The sequence below is a fragment of the Anolis sagrei genome, chromosome Y, assembly GCF_037176765.1.
Source record: "Anolis sagrei isolate rAnoSag1 chromosome Y, rAnoSag1.mat, whole genome shotgun sequence".
NCBI classification, from domain to species: domain Eukaryota; kingdom Metazoa; phylum Chordata; class Lepidosauria; order Squamata; family Dactyloidae; genus Anolis; species Anolis sagrei.
The window spans coordinates 34,448,343-34,464,216 of record NC_090035.1 but is presented as its reverse complement, the minus strand read 5'-3'; the positions used below and the strand labels follow the sequence as shown (position 1 = coordinate 34,464,216).

The 15,874-nt window shown below is 48.0% G+C and overlaps 1 protein-coding gene across 2 annotated transcripts in view; it reads left to right on the top strand.

The window, feature by feature from the left end:
- Positions 1 to 15,874, top strand: part of LOC137095414 (histone-lysine N-methyltransferase 2B-like) — a 223,085-nt gene that overhangs the window by 48,801 nt on the left and 158,410 nt on the right. For both annotated transcript variants that reach the window (XM_067462059.1, XM_067462058.1), the window contains exons 9-10: positions 761 to 855; positions 1,598 to 1,696. In XM_067462059.1, the coding sequence (XP_067318160.1) occupies positions 761 to 855; positions 1,598 to 1,696 (194 nt within the window). The remainder of the gene's footprint in view (positions 1 to 760; positions 856 to 1,597; positions 1,697 to 15,874) is intronic.

The window sequence follows — 15,874 nt, the reverse complement described above, 5'->3', positions numbered from 1 at the left end:
GATCAGAAGTGATTGGGAAAGAATAATAGAAATACAGAGTTGGAAGAGACCACAAGGACTATCCTCTCCAACCCCCTGCCTTGCAAGGAAAAACATGATCAAAGCACTCTCAACAGATGGCCATCCAGCCTCTGCTTAAAAGCTCCAGAGAAGGAGACTCCCACATTCCGAGATAGCACATTCCACCGGCCAACAGGTTTTACCATCAGGAAGTTCTTTCTAATGTTTAGGTGGAATGTCTTTTCTCACTATTTAAATCCATTGTTCCATATCTTAGTCTCCAAAGAACAAGCCTGTCCCCTCCTCAATATGACATCCTTTCAGATTTTTAAACATGGCTGTCATGTCCCCTCTCAATCTCCTTTTCTCCAAGCTAAGCATACCAAGCCCCTGAATCTGCTGCTCATAGGACTTGGCTTCCAGACCTTAGATTGTTTTAATCATGCTTCTCTGGACACGTTCTAGCTTATCAATACCCTTCATGAATAGCAGTATCCAGAACTGGACACAATATTCCAAGAGAGGTCTAACCAAAGCAGAATAGAGGGACACTATGACTTCCTTTGATCTAGACACTTATTCTCCTATTACATGATCCAGAAGTGCATTGGCTTTTTAAGCTGCCGCATCACACTGTTGATTCACATTCAGTTTGCAGTCTACTAAGGCTCCTAAATCCCTTTCACATGTACTGTTTTCAAGCCAGATGTTACTCATCCTAAATGGCTTTTTGACCGGCAGTGCCTTACTGTCTTCCCAGATTTACTTCCCATGGATTCTGAGGAGCAAAGTCGACCCCGAAGAACACCACTGCAACCTGTGGTGCAGCTAAAAGTCAGGAAGAAGCCTGAGAAGGTGAGGCTTCAGCAAGAAATGAGTAGAAGATGATAACGTCAAACTTTGGGAATCACTTTTTTTACTGGAATTCTCGAAATCCCACAGCAAGCCTAGAGTAATTGGCAGTTGGTGCCCTTAGAACAGAAGAGCACCAACTGGAATGGACGATAGTAGAGCATTGGACTTAAAATATTACAGATCACTATGTCTTGGATTTCTCTGTTGAGATGAAATTGCTGCTTTGCCTTAGTCATGAAATGTATGGTGACAATAAGTGTATTGGGCCATATGTATATATGCTAAATGTCTGAATTTTTTTCCTTAAAAAGGATTGCAAAACAGATGGACTTAAGTGGATATTTTACTAATGAAGGAATTTGACAATGGTTTAGATTTTATTTGGTGGTTTTTCTATTAGGGTTCCCACTCCACCCCATTACCTTTACAAAAGACCTGCTGCTGGTGATAATTAAAGCTGCTAAAGCTAGTTATTTGATATGGTTGAATAGCCACTTACATTTTTGGTTTCTTCTTGTGGTCTCTATTATGGAGGTTGTCGTGATAAATGACTGTAATTCAATATTTATTATTGAAACTTTCTATGCAACATTTCAAATAAACCTTGTATTCAAAGTTTGCTGGTCTAAGTATAGAAGCCATTACCTCATTTTGCAGAATGTAGAATATATTTATTTCCTGTTGTGTACACACAAGGTTTTGGGACAATCTCTTACCTTTTCACTGCCCTTCTTTTTTGTAGGATTTCACCAATTCTGGCTCATTCCCATCCTTTTCCAATGGCTGGAATGGGAAACAGAAATCCACAGATGGCATCCACCGGCTCAGGGTTGATTTCAAGGTGAGGGTATGCCTTGTCTTCCTGAAAGACATCTGGAGCCATTTCACCATCTGTCTTGTTGAATTTCCTGCAATAATTGTATTAGTTGCAGCCCCTGGTGGCACAATGGATTAAACCCTTGTATCGGCAGGACTGAAGACCGGCAGGTTGGAAATTCGAATCTGGGGAGAGGGCGGATGAGCTCCCTCTCTTGGCTTCAGCTCCCCATGCAGGGACATGAGAGAAGCCTCCCATAAGGATGGTAAAATATCAAAACATCCGGGCATCCCCTGGGCAACGTCCTTGCAGACGACCAATTCTCTCACACCAGAAGCGACTTGCAATTTCTCAAGTTGTTCCTGACATGAAAAAAAAATTCTATTAGTCAAATGTTTTTTAATACGTTTATTTATTTCTCATTGTAAATTTATTTTCATAGGTTATTGTTTTACATATGCAGATTGTCTTGTATGTAATGCTGTAAGCAGCTTTGGGTCCCGTTTAGGGAGCAAAGCGGGATAGAAATAAACATTTATTATTATTACTATAATTATAGTGCTGTGCTCCACTATAACTGCTATGGCAGCACCCTGCTAAATCCTTGATTTTATAGGGTTTTTTGTTAGGTTGGGTTTTTAAGAATTTATTTAGAGCTTTTTGATTTATAATTCTAAATACAGGCAGCCCCAACTTATAAACAAGGTAGGTTCTGTAGGTGTGTTCTTCAGTTAAGTTTGTATGCAAATCTGAACAGCTACATTTTTGTGTAACTCCAGTGCTAGTGCTCTCTCTCTCTCTCTATATATATATATATCTGGAGTCACACAATATTTGTGTAACTCCAGCCAACCATCCATATGTGGGTGTGTGTATGTATATATGTGTAACTCCAGCCAGCCAGCCAGCCGTGTGTGTGTATGTGTGTGTGTGGATGGATGGCTGACTGGCTGGAGTTACACAAAAGATGTACACACAAATTCATAGCATATAGATAGAATAGGGAAGTAAACTATAGACACCCCCTTGGCATTTGTTTTGCTGTCTGTGCCCCAGTTCAGAAGATTTCTCCTCACTTCCTAACCCTGTGAGAATTGAATTTTGAAAAATTTGGCTTGTTGTGGAAACGATAGGTAATAATGCTTCAGTGGAACCACCTTTTCCCCATGATAACTCTTTCAGATGTGATTTTCCCTTCGTTGGGGTAGATTTCTCTCACTTCCTCTTGTCTCATGCCCATTCTTAACTATGAGTCATTTGTAAGTCAAGTGTAACTCGGGGACTGCCTGTACAGCTTTCTAATCTGCAAATGCCAGAATTTCACAGGTTGCTACCAAAGCAATTAAAGTGGAATCTTTGCACTGTAAGTGTGTAGTGTGAAACGACATGAATTGAGACAACATCTAAAACCTCAAATAAGCTGTCTGGGAGAATGCAAGTCTCTTTGAGGGCTTCCCCCATTAATCTGACTTGGTACCTTTATCTTGTTTGTGACACCTTTGATCAGGGGTCCTCAAACTTTTTAGAAAGAGGGCCAGATCACAGTCTCTCAAACTGTTGGAGGGCCGGATTATAATTTGAAAAACCCATGAATGAATTCCTATGCACACTGCACATATCTTATTTGTAGTGCAAAAAAACACTTCAAAACAACACAATAATTAAATGAAGAACAATGTTGACAAATATAAACTTATTAGTATTTCAATGGGAAGTGTTGGCCTACATTTGGCTGATGAGATAGGATTGTTGTGGTTGTTGTGTGCTTTCAAGTAATTTCAGACTTAGGTTTACCATGAGCGAGGGCCTGCCTTTGATCATATCAAGATCAGGTATGATGGTTGGGAAAGGTGTGGTCCTCAGATGCTACTGAACTGGAGCACCCCATATCCTTCAATAGACTGAGTTGCACAGATGGGGCTTGAGATGCAACAGTATTTGGTGCCCACACGTCTCTTCACACTTGCACAATTGAACTGCCCCAACTGCCCTATCATTCACAAATCACTTATCTGTACAGGTGGTGCTAAATAAATCTAGTAGGGTGTGAATGATGATGGGACATTATAAGCTGTTCTCACTATCTGAACATGTTGCCCAAGAGAAGGCACAGAAAAGGCTGCAAAGTGCATTCATACCTTGTCTCCTAGAATGACTAAAAACTGCTTTTATTCAAACTTCAAATGCCTTAAAGAGACAAGGGGAGATGCTTTCCCGTGTTTTTGATACACTGTAGACTGTTTTGTTGGGCGAGTGGGCTTATTAACAAAAGACCCTCCTCATAAATGTATAGCAAAGTAACTTATCAGCCACAGCATAACCCAACACCAGTAGCCCAAAGTGATAAAAATAACAAAAACACACAGACCAATGTTATATCTTCCATAGGAGGCTTTTCTTTGTAATAATATAATATGGTTGCAGTATTTACAAAAATAAGATTTCCATAACACAAATAAATACATAGTATCCTTTACACAGCAGCCTTCATACTGGACTTTCTCACATGAGGCTTCTGTCACACTCCTCAGGACGACACTAGCTTTGGCCCACTAACTCTCACAGGCTTCGGCCTACTCATTCTCCTCAGGACAAAACTAGCTTTGGCCCACTGACTAAAAGGTTTCGGCCTACTCACGCTCCTCAGGACGACACTAGTTTTGGCCCACTAAATCTCACAGGCTCCGGCCTACTCATTCTCCTCAGGACAACACTAGCTTTGGCCCACTGACTAAAAGGCTTCGGCCTACTCACGCTCCTCAGGATGTCACTAGCTTTGGCCCAGTGACTAACAGGCTTCGGCCTACTCATTCTCCTCAGGACAACACTAGCTTTGGCCCACTGACTAACAGGCTTCGGCCTACTCACACTCCTCAGGATGACACTATCTTTGGCCCACTGACGCTAACAGGCTTCGGCCTACTCCATTTCCTCAGGACAACACTAGCTTTGGCCCACTGACTAACAGACTTTGGCCTATTTACTCTCCTCAGGACAACACTAGCTTTGGCCCTCTGACTCTTAACAAATCCAGCCTATTCACTCTCCTCAGAATGACACAAGCTTTGGCCCACTAACTCTTAACAGGCTTTGTCCTACTCACTCTCCTCAGGATGAGACCAGTTTGGCCCACTAACTAACAGGCTTCGGCCTACTCACGCTCCTCAGGAAGACACTATCTTTGGCCCACTGACTAACAGGCTTTGGCCTACTCATGCTCCTCAGGACGACACTAGCTTTGGCCCACTGACTAACAGGCTTCGGCCTACTCATTCTCCTCAGGGCAACACTAGCTTTGGCCCACTGACTAACAGGCTTTGGCCTATTTACTCTCCTCAGGACAACACTAGCTTTGGCCCACTGACTCTTAACAAACTCCAGCCTATTCACTCTCCTCAGAACGACACAACCTTTGGCCCACTAACTCTTAACAGGCTTCGTCCTACTCACTCTCCTCAGGACGAGACCAGTTTGGCCCACTGACCAACAGGATTCGGCCTACTCATGCACCTCAGGACGACACTAGCTTTGGCCCACTGACTAACAGGTTTCGGCCTACTCATTCTTCTCAGCACAACACTAGCTTTGGCCAACTGACTAACAGGCTTAGGCCTACTCATTCTCCTCAGCACAACACTAGCTTTGGCCCACTGACTAACAGGCTTCGGACTACTCACACTACTCAGGATGACACTAGCTTTGGCTCAATGATTAACAGGCTTCGGCCTATTCATGCTCCTCATGACGACACCAACTTTTGCCCACTGACTAACAGGCTTTGGCCTGCTCACGCTCCTCAGGATGACACTAGCTTTGGCCCACTTACTAACAGGCTTCGGCCTACTTACGCTCCCCAGGATGACACTAGCTTTGGCCAACTGACTAACAGGCTTCGGCCTACTCACGCTCCTCAGGACGACACTAGCTTTTGTTGTGCATTCATTCAGTCGTCTCCGACTCTTCGTGACCTCATGGACCAGCCCACGCCAGAGCTCCCTGTCGGCCATCACCACCCCCAGCTCCTTCAAGGTCAGTCCAGTCACTTCAAGGATGCCATCCATCCATCTTGCCCTTGGTCAGCCCCTCTTCCTTTTACCTTCCACCTTCCTCAGCATAATTGTCTTCTCCAGGCTTTGCTGTCTCCTCATGATGTGGCCAAAGTATTTCAACTTTGTCTCTAGTATCCTTTCCTCCAATGAGCAGTCGGGCTTTATTTCCTGGAGGATGGACTGGTTGGATCTTCTCGCAGTCCAAGGCACTCTCAGAACTTTCCTCCAACACCACAGCTCAAAAGCATCTATCTTCCTTCGCTCAGCCTTCCCTAAGGTCCAGCTCTCACATCCGTAGGTAACTACAGGGAATACCATGGCTTTGACTAGGCGGATCTTGCCAGTGTGATGTCTCTACTCTTTACGATTTTATAGAGATTGGACATTGCTCTCCTCCCAAGAAGTAAACGTCTTCTGATTTCCTGGCCATAGTCTGCTTCTGCAGTAATCTTTGCACCTAGAAATACAAAGTCTGTCACGGCCTCCACATTTTCTCCCTTTATTTTCCAGTTGTCAATCATTCTTGTAGCCATAATCTTGGTTTTTTTTATGTTTAGCTGCAACCCAGATTTTGCACTTTCTTCTTTCACCTTGATTAGAAGGCTCCTCAGCTCCTCCTCGCTTTCAGCTATCAGACAGTAGCTTTGGCCCACTGATTAACAGGCTTTAGCCTACTCACGCTACTCAGGACGACACTAACATTGGCCCACTGACTAACAGGCTTCCGCCTACTCATGCTACTCAGGACAACACTAACTTTGGCCCACTGACTAACAGGCTTCTGCCTACTCACGCTGCTCAGAACGACACTAGCTTTGGCCCATTGACTAACAGGCTTCGGCCTACTCACACTACTCAGGACGACACTAGCTTTGGCCCACTGATTAACAGGCTTCAGCCTACTCACGCTACTCAGGACAACACTAGCTTTTGCCCACTGACTAACAGGCTTCGGCCTACTCACGCTCCTCAGGACGACACTAGCTTTGCCCCGCTGACTAACAGGCTTCAGCCTACTCACGCTCCCCAGGATGACACTAGCTTTGGCCCATTGACTAACAGGCTTCGGCTACTCACGCTCCTCAGGACACTAGCTTTGGCCCAATGACTAACAGGCTTCGGCCTACTCACACTCCTCAGGACGACAGTAGCTTTGGCCCACTGACTAACAGGCTTCGGCCTACTCACGCTTCTCAGGACGACACTAGCTTTGGCCCACTGATTAACAGGCTTCAGCCTATTCACGCTAGTCAGGACAACACTAGCTTTGGCCCACTGACTAACAGGCTTCGGCCTACTCATTCTCCTCAGCACAACACTAGCTTTGGCCCACTGACTAACAGGCTTCGGCCTACTCAGGCTCCTCAGGATAACACTAGCTTTCCCCGCTGACTAACAGGCTTCGGCCTACTCACGCTCCCCAGGATGACACTAGCTTTGCCCACTGACTAACAGGCTTCGGCCTACTCACGCTCCTCAGGACAACACTAGCTTTGGCCCACTGACTAACAGGCTTCGGCCTATTCACGCTCCTCAGGACAACACTAGCTTTGGCCCACTGACTAACAGACTTCGGCCTACTCACGCTCCTCAGGATGACATCAGCATTGGCCCACTGCCTAACAGGCTTCGGCCTACTCACGCTCCCCGGGATGACACTAGCTTTGGCCAACTGATTAACAGGATTTGGCCTACTCATGCTCCTCAGAATGACACTAGCTTTGGCCCAATGATTAACAGGCTTTGGCCTATTCATGCTCCTCATGACGACACTAGCTTTGGCCCACTGACTAACAGGCTTCGGCCTACTCATTCTCCTCAGCACAACACTAGCTTTGGCCCACTGACTAACAGGCTTCGGCCTACTCATGCTCCTCATGACGACACTAGCTTTGGCCCACTTACTAACAGGCTTCGGCCTACTCACACTCCTCAGGATGATACTAGCCTTGGCCCAATGATTAACAGGCTTTGGCCTACTCATGCTCTTCATGACGACACAAGCTTTGGCCCACTTACTAACAGGCTTCGGCCTACTCACGCTCCTCAGGATGACACTAGCTTTGGCCCACTGATTAACAGGCTTCGGCCTACTCACGCTCCCCAGGATGACACTAGCTTTGGCCAACTGACTAACAGGCTTCGGCCTACTCACGCTCCTCAGGACGACACTATCTTTGGCCCACTGACTAACAGGCTTCGGCCTACTCACGCTCCTCAGGAAAACACTAGCTTTGGCCTACTGACTAACAGGCTTTGGCCTACTCACGCTCCTCAGGACGACACTACCATTGGCCCACTGACTAACAGGCTTCGGCCTACTCATGCTCCTCAGAATGACACTAGCTTTGGCCCAATGATTAACAGGCTTTGGCCTATTCATGCTCCTCATGACGACACTAGCTTTGGCCCACTGACTAACAGGCTTCGGCCTACTCATTCTCCTCAGCACAACACTAGCTTTGGCCCACTGACTAACAGGCTTCGGCCTACTCATGCTCCTCATGACGACACTAGCTTTGGCCCACTTACTAACAGGCTTCGGCCTACTCACACTCCTCAGGATGATACTAGCCTTGGCCCAATGATTAACAGGCTTTGGCCTACTCATGCTCTTCATGACGACACAAGCTTTGGCCCACTTACTAACAGGCTTCGGCCTACTCACGCTCCTCAGGATGACACTAGCTTTGGCCCACTGATTAACAGGCTTCGGCCTACTCACGCTCCCCAGGATGACACTAGCTTTGGCCAACTGACTAACAGGCTTCGGCCTACTCACGCTCCTCAGGACGACACTATCTTTGGCCCACTGACTAACAGGCTTCGGCCTACTCACGCTCCTCAGGAAAACACTAGCTTTGGCCTACTGACTAACAGGCTTTGGCCTACTCACGCTCCTCAGGACGACACTACCATTGGCCCACTGACTAACAGGCTTCGGCCTACTTACGCTCCCCGGGATGACACTAGCTTTGGCCAACTGATTAACAGGATTCGGCCTACTCACACTCCTCAGGATGACACTCGCTTTGGCCAACTGACTAACAGGCTTTGGCCTACTCACGCTCCTCAGGATGACACTAGCATTGGCCCACCGACTAACAGGCTTCGGCCTACTCACGCTCCTCAGGACGACACTAGCTTTGGCCTACTGACTAACAGGCTTCAGCCTACTCATTCTCCTCAGCACAACACTAGCTTTGGACCACTGATTAACAGGCTTCGGCCTACTCACGCTACTCAGGACAACACTAGATTTGGCCCACTGACTAACAGGCTTCGGCCTACTCACGCTCCTCAGGAAAACACTAGCTTTGGACCACTGATTAACAGGTTTCAGCCTACTCACGCTACTCAGGACAACACTAGCTTTGGCCCATTGGCTAACAGGCTTCGGCCTACTCACGCTCCTCAGGAAAACACTAGCTTTGGGCCACTGACTAACAGGCTTCGGCCTACTCATTCTCCTCAGCACAACACTAGCTTTGGCCCCTCTGACTAACAGGCTTCGGCCTACTCACACTCCTCAGGATGACACTAGCTTTGGCCCAATGATTAACAGTCTTTGGCCTATTCATGCTCCTCATGACGACACTGGTTTGGCCCACTTCCTAACGGACTTCGGCCTACTCACACTCCTCAGGACGACACTAGCTTTGGCCCACTGCTTAACAGGCTTCGGCCTACTCATTCTCCTCAGCACAACACTAGAATCATAGAATCATAGAATCAAAGAGTTGGAAGAGACCTCATGGGCCATCCAGTCCAACCCCCTGCCAAGAAGCAGGAATATTGGATTCAAATCACTCCTGACAAATGGCCATCCAGCCTCTGCTTAAAAGCCTCCAAAGAAGGAGCCTCCACCACACTCCGGGGCAGGGAGTTCCACTGCTGAACGGCTCTCACAGTCAGGAAGTTCTTCCTAATGTTCAGATGGAATCTCCTCTCTTGTAGTTTGAAGCCATTGTTCCGCGTCCTAGTCTCTAAGGAAGCAGAAAACAAGCTTGCTCCCTCCTCCCTGTGGCTTCCTCTCACATATTTATACATGGCTATCATATCTCCTCTCAGCCTTCTCTTCTTCAGGCTAAACATGCCCAGTTCCCTTAGCCGCTCCTCAGAGGGCTTGTTCTCCAGACCCTTGATCATTTTAGTCGCCCTCCTCTGGACACATTCCAGCTTGTCAACATGTCTCTTGAATTGTGGTGCCCAGAATTGGACACAATATTCCAGATGTGGTCTAACCAAAGCAGAATAGAGGGGTAGCATTACTTCCTTAGATCTAGACACTATGCTCCTATTGATGCAGGCCAAAATCCCATTGGCTTTTTTTGCCGCCACATCACATTGTTGGCTCATGTTTAACTTGTTGTCCACGAGGACTCCAAGATCTTTTTCACACGTACTGCTCTCGAGCCAGGCGTCCCCCATTCTGTATCTTTGCATTTCATTTTTTCTGCCAAAGTGGAGTATCTTACATTTGTCACTGTTGAACTTCATTTTGTTAGTTTTGGCCCATCTCTCTAATCTGTCAAGATCGTTTTGAATTCTGCTCCTGTCCTATGGACTATTGGCTATCCCTCCCAATTTGGTGTCGTCTGCAAACTTGATGATCATGCCTTCTAGCCCTTCATCTAAGTCATTAATAAAGATGTTGAACAGGACCGGGCCCAGGACGGAACCCTGCGGCACTCCACTTGTCACTTCTTTCCAAGATGAAGAGGAAGCGTTAGTGAGCACTCTCTGTGTTCGTCCACTTAACCAATTACAGATCCACCTCACCGTAGTTTTGCCTAGCCCACATTGGACTAGTTTCCTTGCCAGAAGGTCATGGGGGACCTTGTCGAAGGCCTTACTGAAATCCAGGTACGCTACATCCACGGCATTCCCCGCATCTACCCAGCTTGTAGCTCTATCGAAGAAAGAGATCAGATTAGTCTGGCATGACTTGTTTTTGATAAATCCATGTTGACTATTAGCGATGACTGCATTTGTTTCTAAGTGTTTGCAGACCGCTTCCTTAACAATCTTTTCCAGAATCTTGCCCGGTATCGACGTGAGGCTGACCGGACGGTAGTTGTTTGGGTCGTCCTTTTTTCCCTTCTTGAAGATTGGGACCACATTGACCCTCCTCCAATCTGCTGGAACTTCTCCCGTTCTCCAAGAACTCTCAAAGATGGTTGCCAATGGTTCCGAAATGACTTCCGCTAGTTCCTTCAATACTCTGGGGTGTAGTTGATCTGGCCCTGGGGACTTGAACTCATTAAGAGCGGCCAGGTATTCCTGGACGACTTCTTTCCCAATTTGGGGTTGGATGTCCTCCAATCCCTCATCCACTCCATCTTGCTGAGGTTGAAGACTCTCTTTTTGTGAGAAGACCGAGGCAAAGAAGGCATTAAGTAGTTCTGCCTTTTCCCTATCCCCTGTCAGCATTGCCCCATCTTCTCCTCGAAGAGGTCCTATCGCCTCCTTGTTTTTCCTTTTTCTACTGACATAAGAATAGAAGCCCTTTTTATTGTTTTTAATGTCCCTGGCAAGTCTGAGCTCGTTTTTTGCTTTAGCTTTGCGGACCTTTTCCCTACAGGTGTTGGCTATTTGTTTGAATTCTTCTTTGGTGATTTCTCCCTTTTTCCACTTCTTGTGCATGTCTCTTTTGTGTCTTAGCACAGTTAGAAGTTCTTTGAACATCCATTCTGGCTTCTTTGCACTTGTCCTATTTTTTCTCTTTGTTGGCACGGTTTGCAATTGCGCCTTGAGTATTTCACTCTTGAGAAATTCCCATCCATCCGTAGCTCCCTTGTCTTTTAGTATCTGTGTCCACGGAATGCTGCTCAGCGTTTCCTTCATTTTTTGGAAATCAGCTCTCCTAAAGTCCAAAATGCGGGTTTGACTTGTCTTAGTTTCGGCCTTCCTTTGTACCTCAAATTGCAGGAGCACATGGTCACTTGCCCCTAAGGATCCTACCACTTCGACCGCATCGATCAGGTCCTCCGCATTTGTTAGGATGAGATCAAGAGTAGCCAATCCCCTTGTTGCCTCTTTTACCTTCTGGACCATGAAATTGTCTGCAAGGCAAGCGAGGAATTTGTTGGACCTTGTACTCTTGGCCGAGTTTGTTTTCCAGCAAATATCGGGATAGTTGAAATCGCCCATGACTACTAAATCTCTTTTCTGTGCCTGTTTGGTCAACTGTTGGCAGAAGACTTCATCAAGATCTTCCTCCTGGCTTGGGGGTCTGTAGTAGACGCCTACAACGACATCTTTTTGAGTCCCAGTTCCCTTGATTCTTATCCAGATGATTTCAAGCTGGTTTCCCAGATTGCTGTCTTGAATTTCTTCTGCAGCATAAGAGTTTTTGACATATAAGGCTATCCTGCCTCCTCTCCCCTTTCTTCGGTTTCTGTGAAAGAGGTTATACCCCTCGATATCTACATTCCAGCGATAGGAGTCATCCCACCAGGTTTCAGTGATGGCTATGATATCATATTTGTGGTGTTGTGCTAGAAGTTGGAGTTCGTCTTGTTTATTTCCCATGCTCTGTGCATTAGTGTAAAGACATGTGAGCCCCTGGGATCTTCCCTTGAGCTGTTTAATTGGACCACTGATTAACAGGCTTCAGGCTACTCACGCTCCTCAGGACAACACTAGCTTTGGCCCACTGACTAACAGGCTTCGGCCTACTCACGCTCCCCGGGATGACACTAGCTTTGGCCAACTGATTAACAGGATTCGGCCTACTCACACTCCTCAGGATGACACTCGCTTTGGCCAACTGACTAACAGGCTTCGGCCTACTCACGCTCCTCAGGATGACACTAGCATTGGCCCACCGACTAACAGGCTTCGGCCTACTCACGCTCCTCAGGACAACACTAGCTTTGGCCCACTGATAACAGGCTTCGGCCTACTCACACTCCTCAGGATGACACTAGCTTTGGCCCAATGACTAACAGGCTTTGGCCTATTCATGCTCTTCATGACGACACAAGCTTTGGCCCACTGACTAACAGGCTTCGGCCTACTCACGCTCCTCAGGATGACACTAGCTTTGGCCAACTGATTAACAGGATTCGGCCTACTCACACTCCTCAAGATGACACTCGCTTTGGCCAACTGACTAACAGGCTTCGGCCTACTCATGCTCCTCAGGACGACACTAGCATTGGCCCACCGACTAACAGGCTTCGGCCTACTCACGCTCCTCAGGAAAACACTAGCTTTGGCCCACTGACTAACAGGCTTCGGCCTACTCATTCTCCTCAGCACAACACTAGCTTTGGCCCCTCTGACTAACAGGCTTCGGCCTACTCACACTCCTCAGGATGACACTAGCTTTGGCCCAATGATTAACAGTCTTTGGCCTATTCATGCTCCTCATGACGACACTGGTTTGGCCCACTTCCTAACAGACTTCGGCCTACTCACGCTCCTCAGGACGACACTAGCTTTGGCCCACTGACTAACAGGCTTCGGCGTACTCACGCTACTCAGGACGACACTAGCTTTGGCCCACTGCTTAACAGGCTTCAGCCTATTCACGCTAGTCAGGACAACACTAGCTTTGGCCCACTGACTAACAGGCTTCGGCCTACTCATTCTCCACAGCACAACACTAGCTTTGGCCCACAACCAACAGGCTTCGTCCTACTCACGCTCCCCAGGATGACACTAGCTTTGGCCCACTGACTAACAGGCTTCGGCCTACTCACGCTCCTCAGGACAACACTAGCTTTGGCCCAATGATTAACAGGCTTCGGCATACTCACGCTCCCCACGATGACACTAGCTTTGGCCAACTGACTAACAGGCTTTGGCCTACTCACGCTCCTCAGGACGACACTACCATTGGCCCACTGACTAACAGCCTTCAGCCTACTTACGCTCCCCGGGATGACACTAGCTTTGGCCAACTGATTAACAGGATTCGGCCTACTCACACTCCTCGGGATGACACTCGCTTTGGCCAACTGACTAACAGGCTTCGGCCTACTCACGCTCCTCAGGATGACACTAGCATTGGCCCACCGACTAACAGGCTTCGGCCTACTCACGCTCCTCAGGACGACAAAAACTTTGGTCCACTTACTAACAGGCTTCGGTCTACTCACGCTCCTCAGGATGACACTAGCTTTGGCCCACTGACTAACAGGCTTCGGCATACTCACGCTCCCCACGATGACACTAGCTTTGGCCAACTGACTAACAGGCTTTGGCCTACTCACGCTCCTCAGGACGACACTACCATTGGCCCACTGACTAACAGCCTTCAGCCTACTTACGCTCCCCGGGATGACACTAGCTTTGGCCAACTGATTAACAGGATTCGGCCTACTCACACTCCTCGGGATGACACTCGCTTTGGCCAACTGACTAACAGGCTTCGGCCTACTCACGCTCCTCAGGATGACACTAGCATTGGCCCACCGACTAACAGGCTTCGGCCTACTCACGCTCCTCAGGACGACACTAGCTTTGGCCTACTGACTAACAGGCTTCAGCCTACTCATTCTCCTCAGCACAACACTAGCTTTGGACCACTGATTAACAGGCTTCGGCCTACTCACGCTACTCAGGACAACACTAGCTTTGGCCCACTGACTAACAGGCTTCGGCCTACTCACGCTACTCAGGACAACACTAGCTTTGGCCCATTGGCTAACAGGCTTCGGCCTACTCATTCTCCTCACGACAACACTAGCTTTGGCCCACTGACTAACAGGCTTCGGCCTACTCACGCTCCTCAGGAAAACACTAGCTTTGGGCCACTGACTAACAGGCTTCGGCCTACTCATTCTCCTCAGCACAACACTAGCTTTGGCCCCTCTGACTAACAGGCTTCGGCCTACTCACACTCCTCAGGACGACACTAGCTTTGGCCCACTGCTTAACAGGCTTCGGCCTACTCATTCTCCTGAGCACAACACTAGCTTTGGACCACTGATTAACAGGCTTCAGCCTACTCACGCTCCTCAGGACAACACTAGCTTTGGCCCACTGACTAACAGGTTTCGGCCTACTCACGCTCCTCAGGAAAACACTAGCTTTGGCCCAATGACTAACAGGCTTCGGCCTACTCACACTCCTCAGGATGACACTAGCTTTGGCCCAATGATTAACAGGCTTCGGCCTACTCACGCTCCTCAGGATGACACTAGCTTTGGCCCACTGACTAACAGTCTTCGGCCTACTTACGCACTCCAGGATGACACTAGCTTTGGCCAACTGACTAACAGGCTTCGGCGTACTCACGCTCCTCAGGAAAACACTAGCTTTGGCCTACTGACTAACAGGCTTTGACCTACTCACGCTCCTCAGGTCGACACTAGCTTTGGCCCACTGACTAACAGTCTTCGGCCTACTCACGCTTCTCAGGATGACACTAGCTTTGACCCACTGACTAACAGGCTTCGGCCCACTCACACTCCTCAGGATGACACTAGATTTGGCCCAATGATTAACAGGCTTTGGCCTACTCATGCTCTTCATGACGACACAAGCTTTGGCCCACTTACTAACAGGCTTCGGACTACTCACGCTCCTCAGGATGACACTAGCTTTGGCCCACTGACTAACAGGCTTCGGCCTACTCACGCTCCCCAGGATGACACTAGCTTTGGCCAACTGACTAACAGGCTTCGGCCTACTCACGCTCCTCAGGACGACACTATCTTTGGCCCACTGACTAACAGGCTTCGGCCTACTCACACTCCTCAGGATGACACTAGCTTTGGCCCAATGATTAACAGTCTTTGGCCTATTCATGCTCCTCATGACGACACTGGTTTGGCCCACTTCCTAACAGACTTCGGCCTACTCACGCTCCTCAGGACGACACTAGCTTTGACCCACTGACTAACAGGCTTCGGCCTACTCACGCTCCTCAGGAAAACACTAGCTTTGGCCTACTGACTAACAGGCTTTGGCCTACTCACGCTCCTCAGGACGACACTACCATTGGCCCACTGACTAACAGGCTTCGGCCTACTCATGCTCCTCAGAATGACACTAGCTTTGGCCCAATGATTAACAGGCTTTGGCCTATTCATGCTCCTCATGACGACACTAGCTTTGGCCCACTGACTAACAGGCTTCGGCCTACTCATTCTCCTCAGCACAACACTAGCTTTGGCCCACTGACTAACAGGCTTCGGCC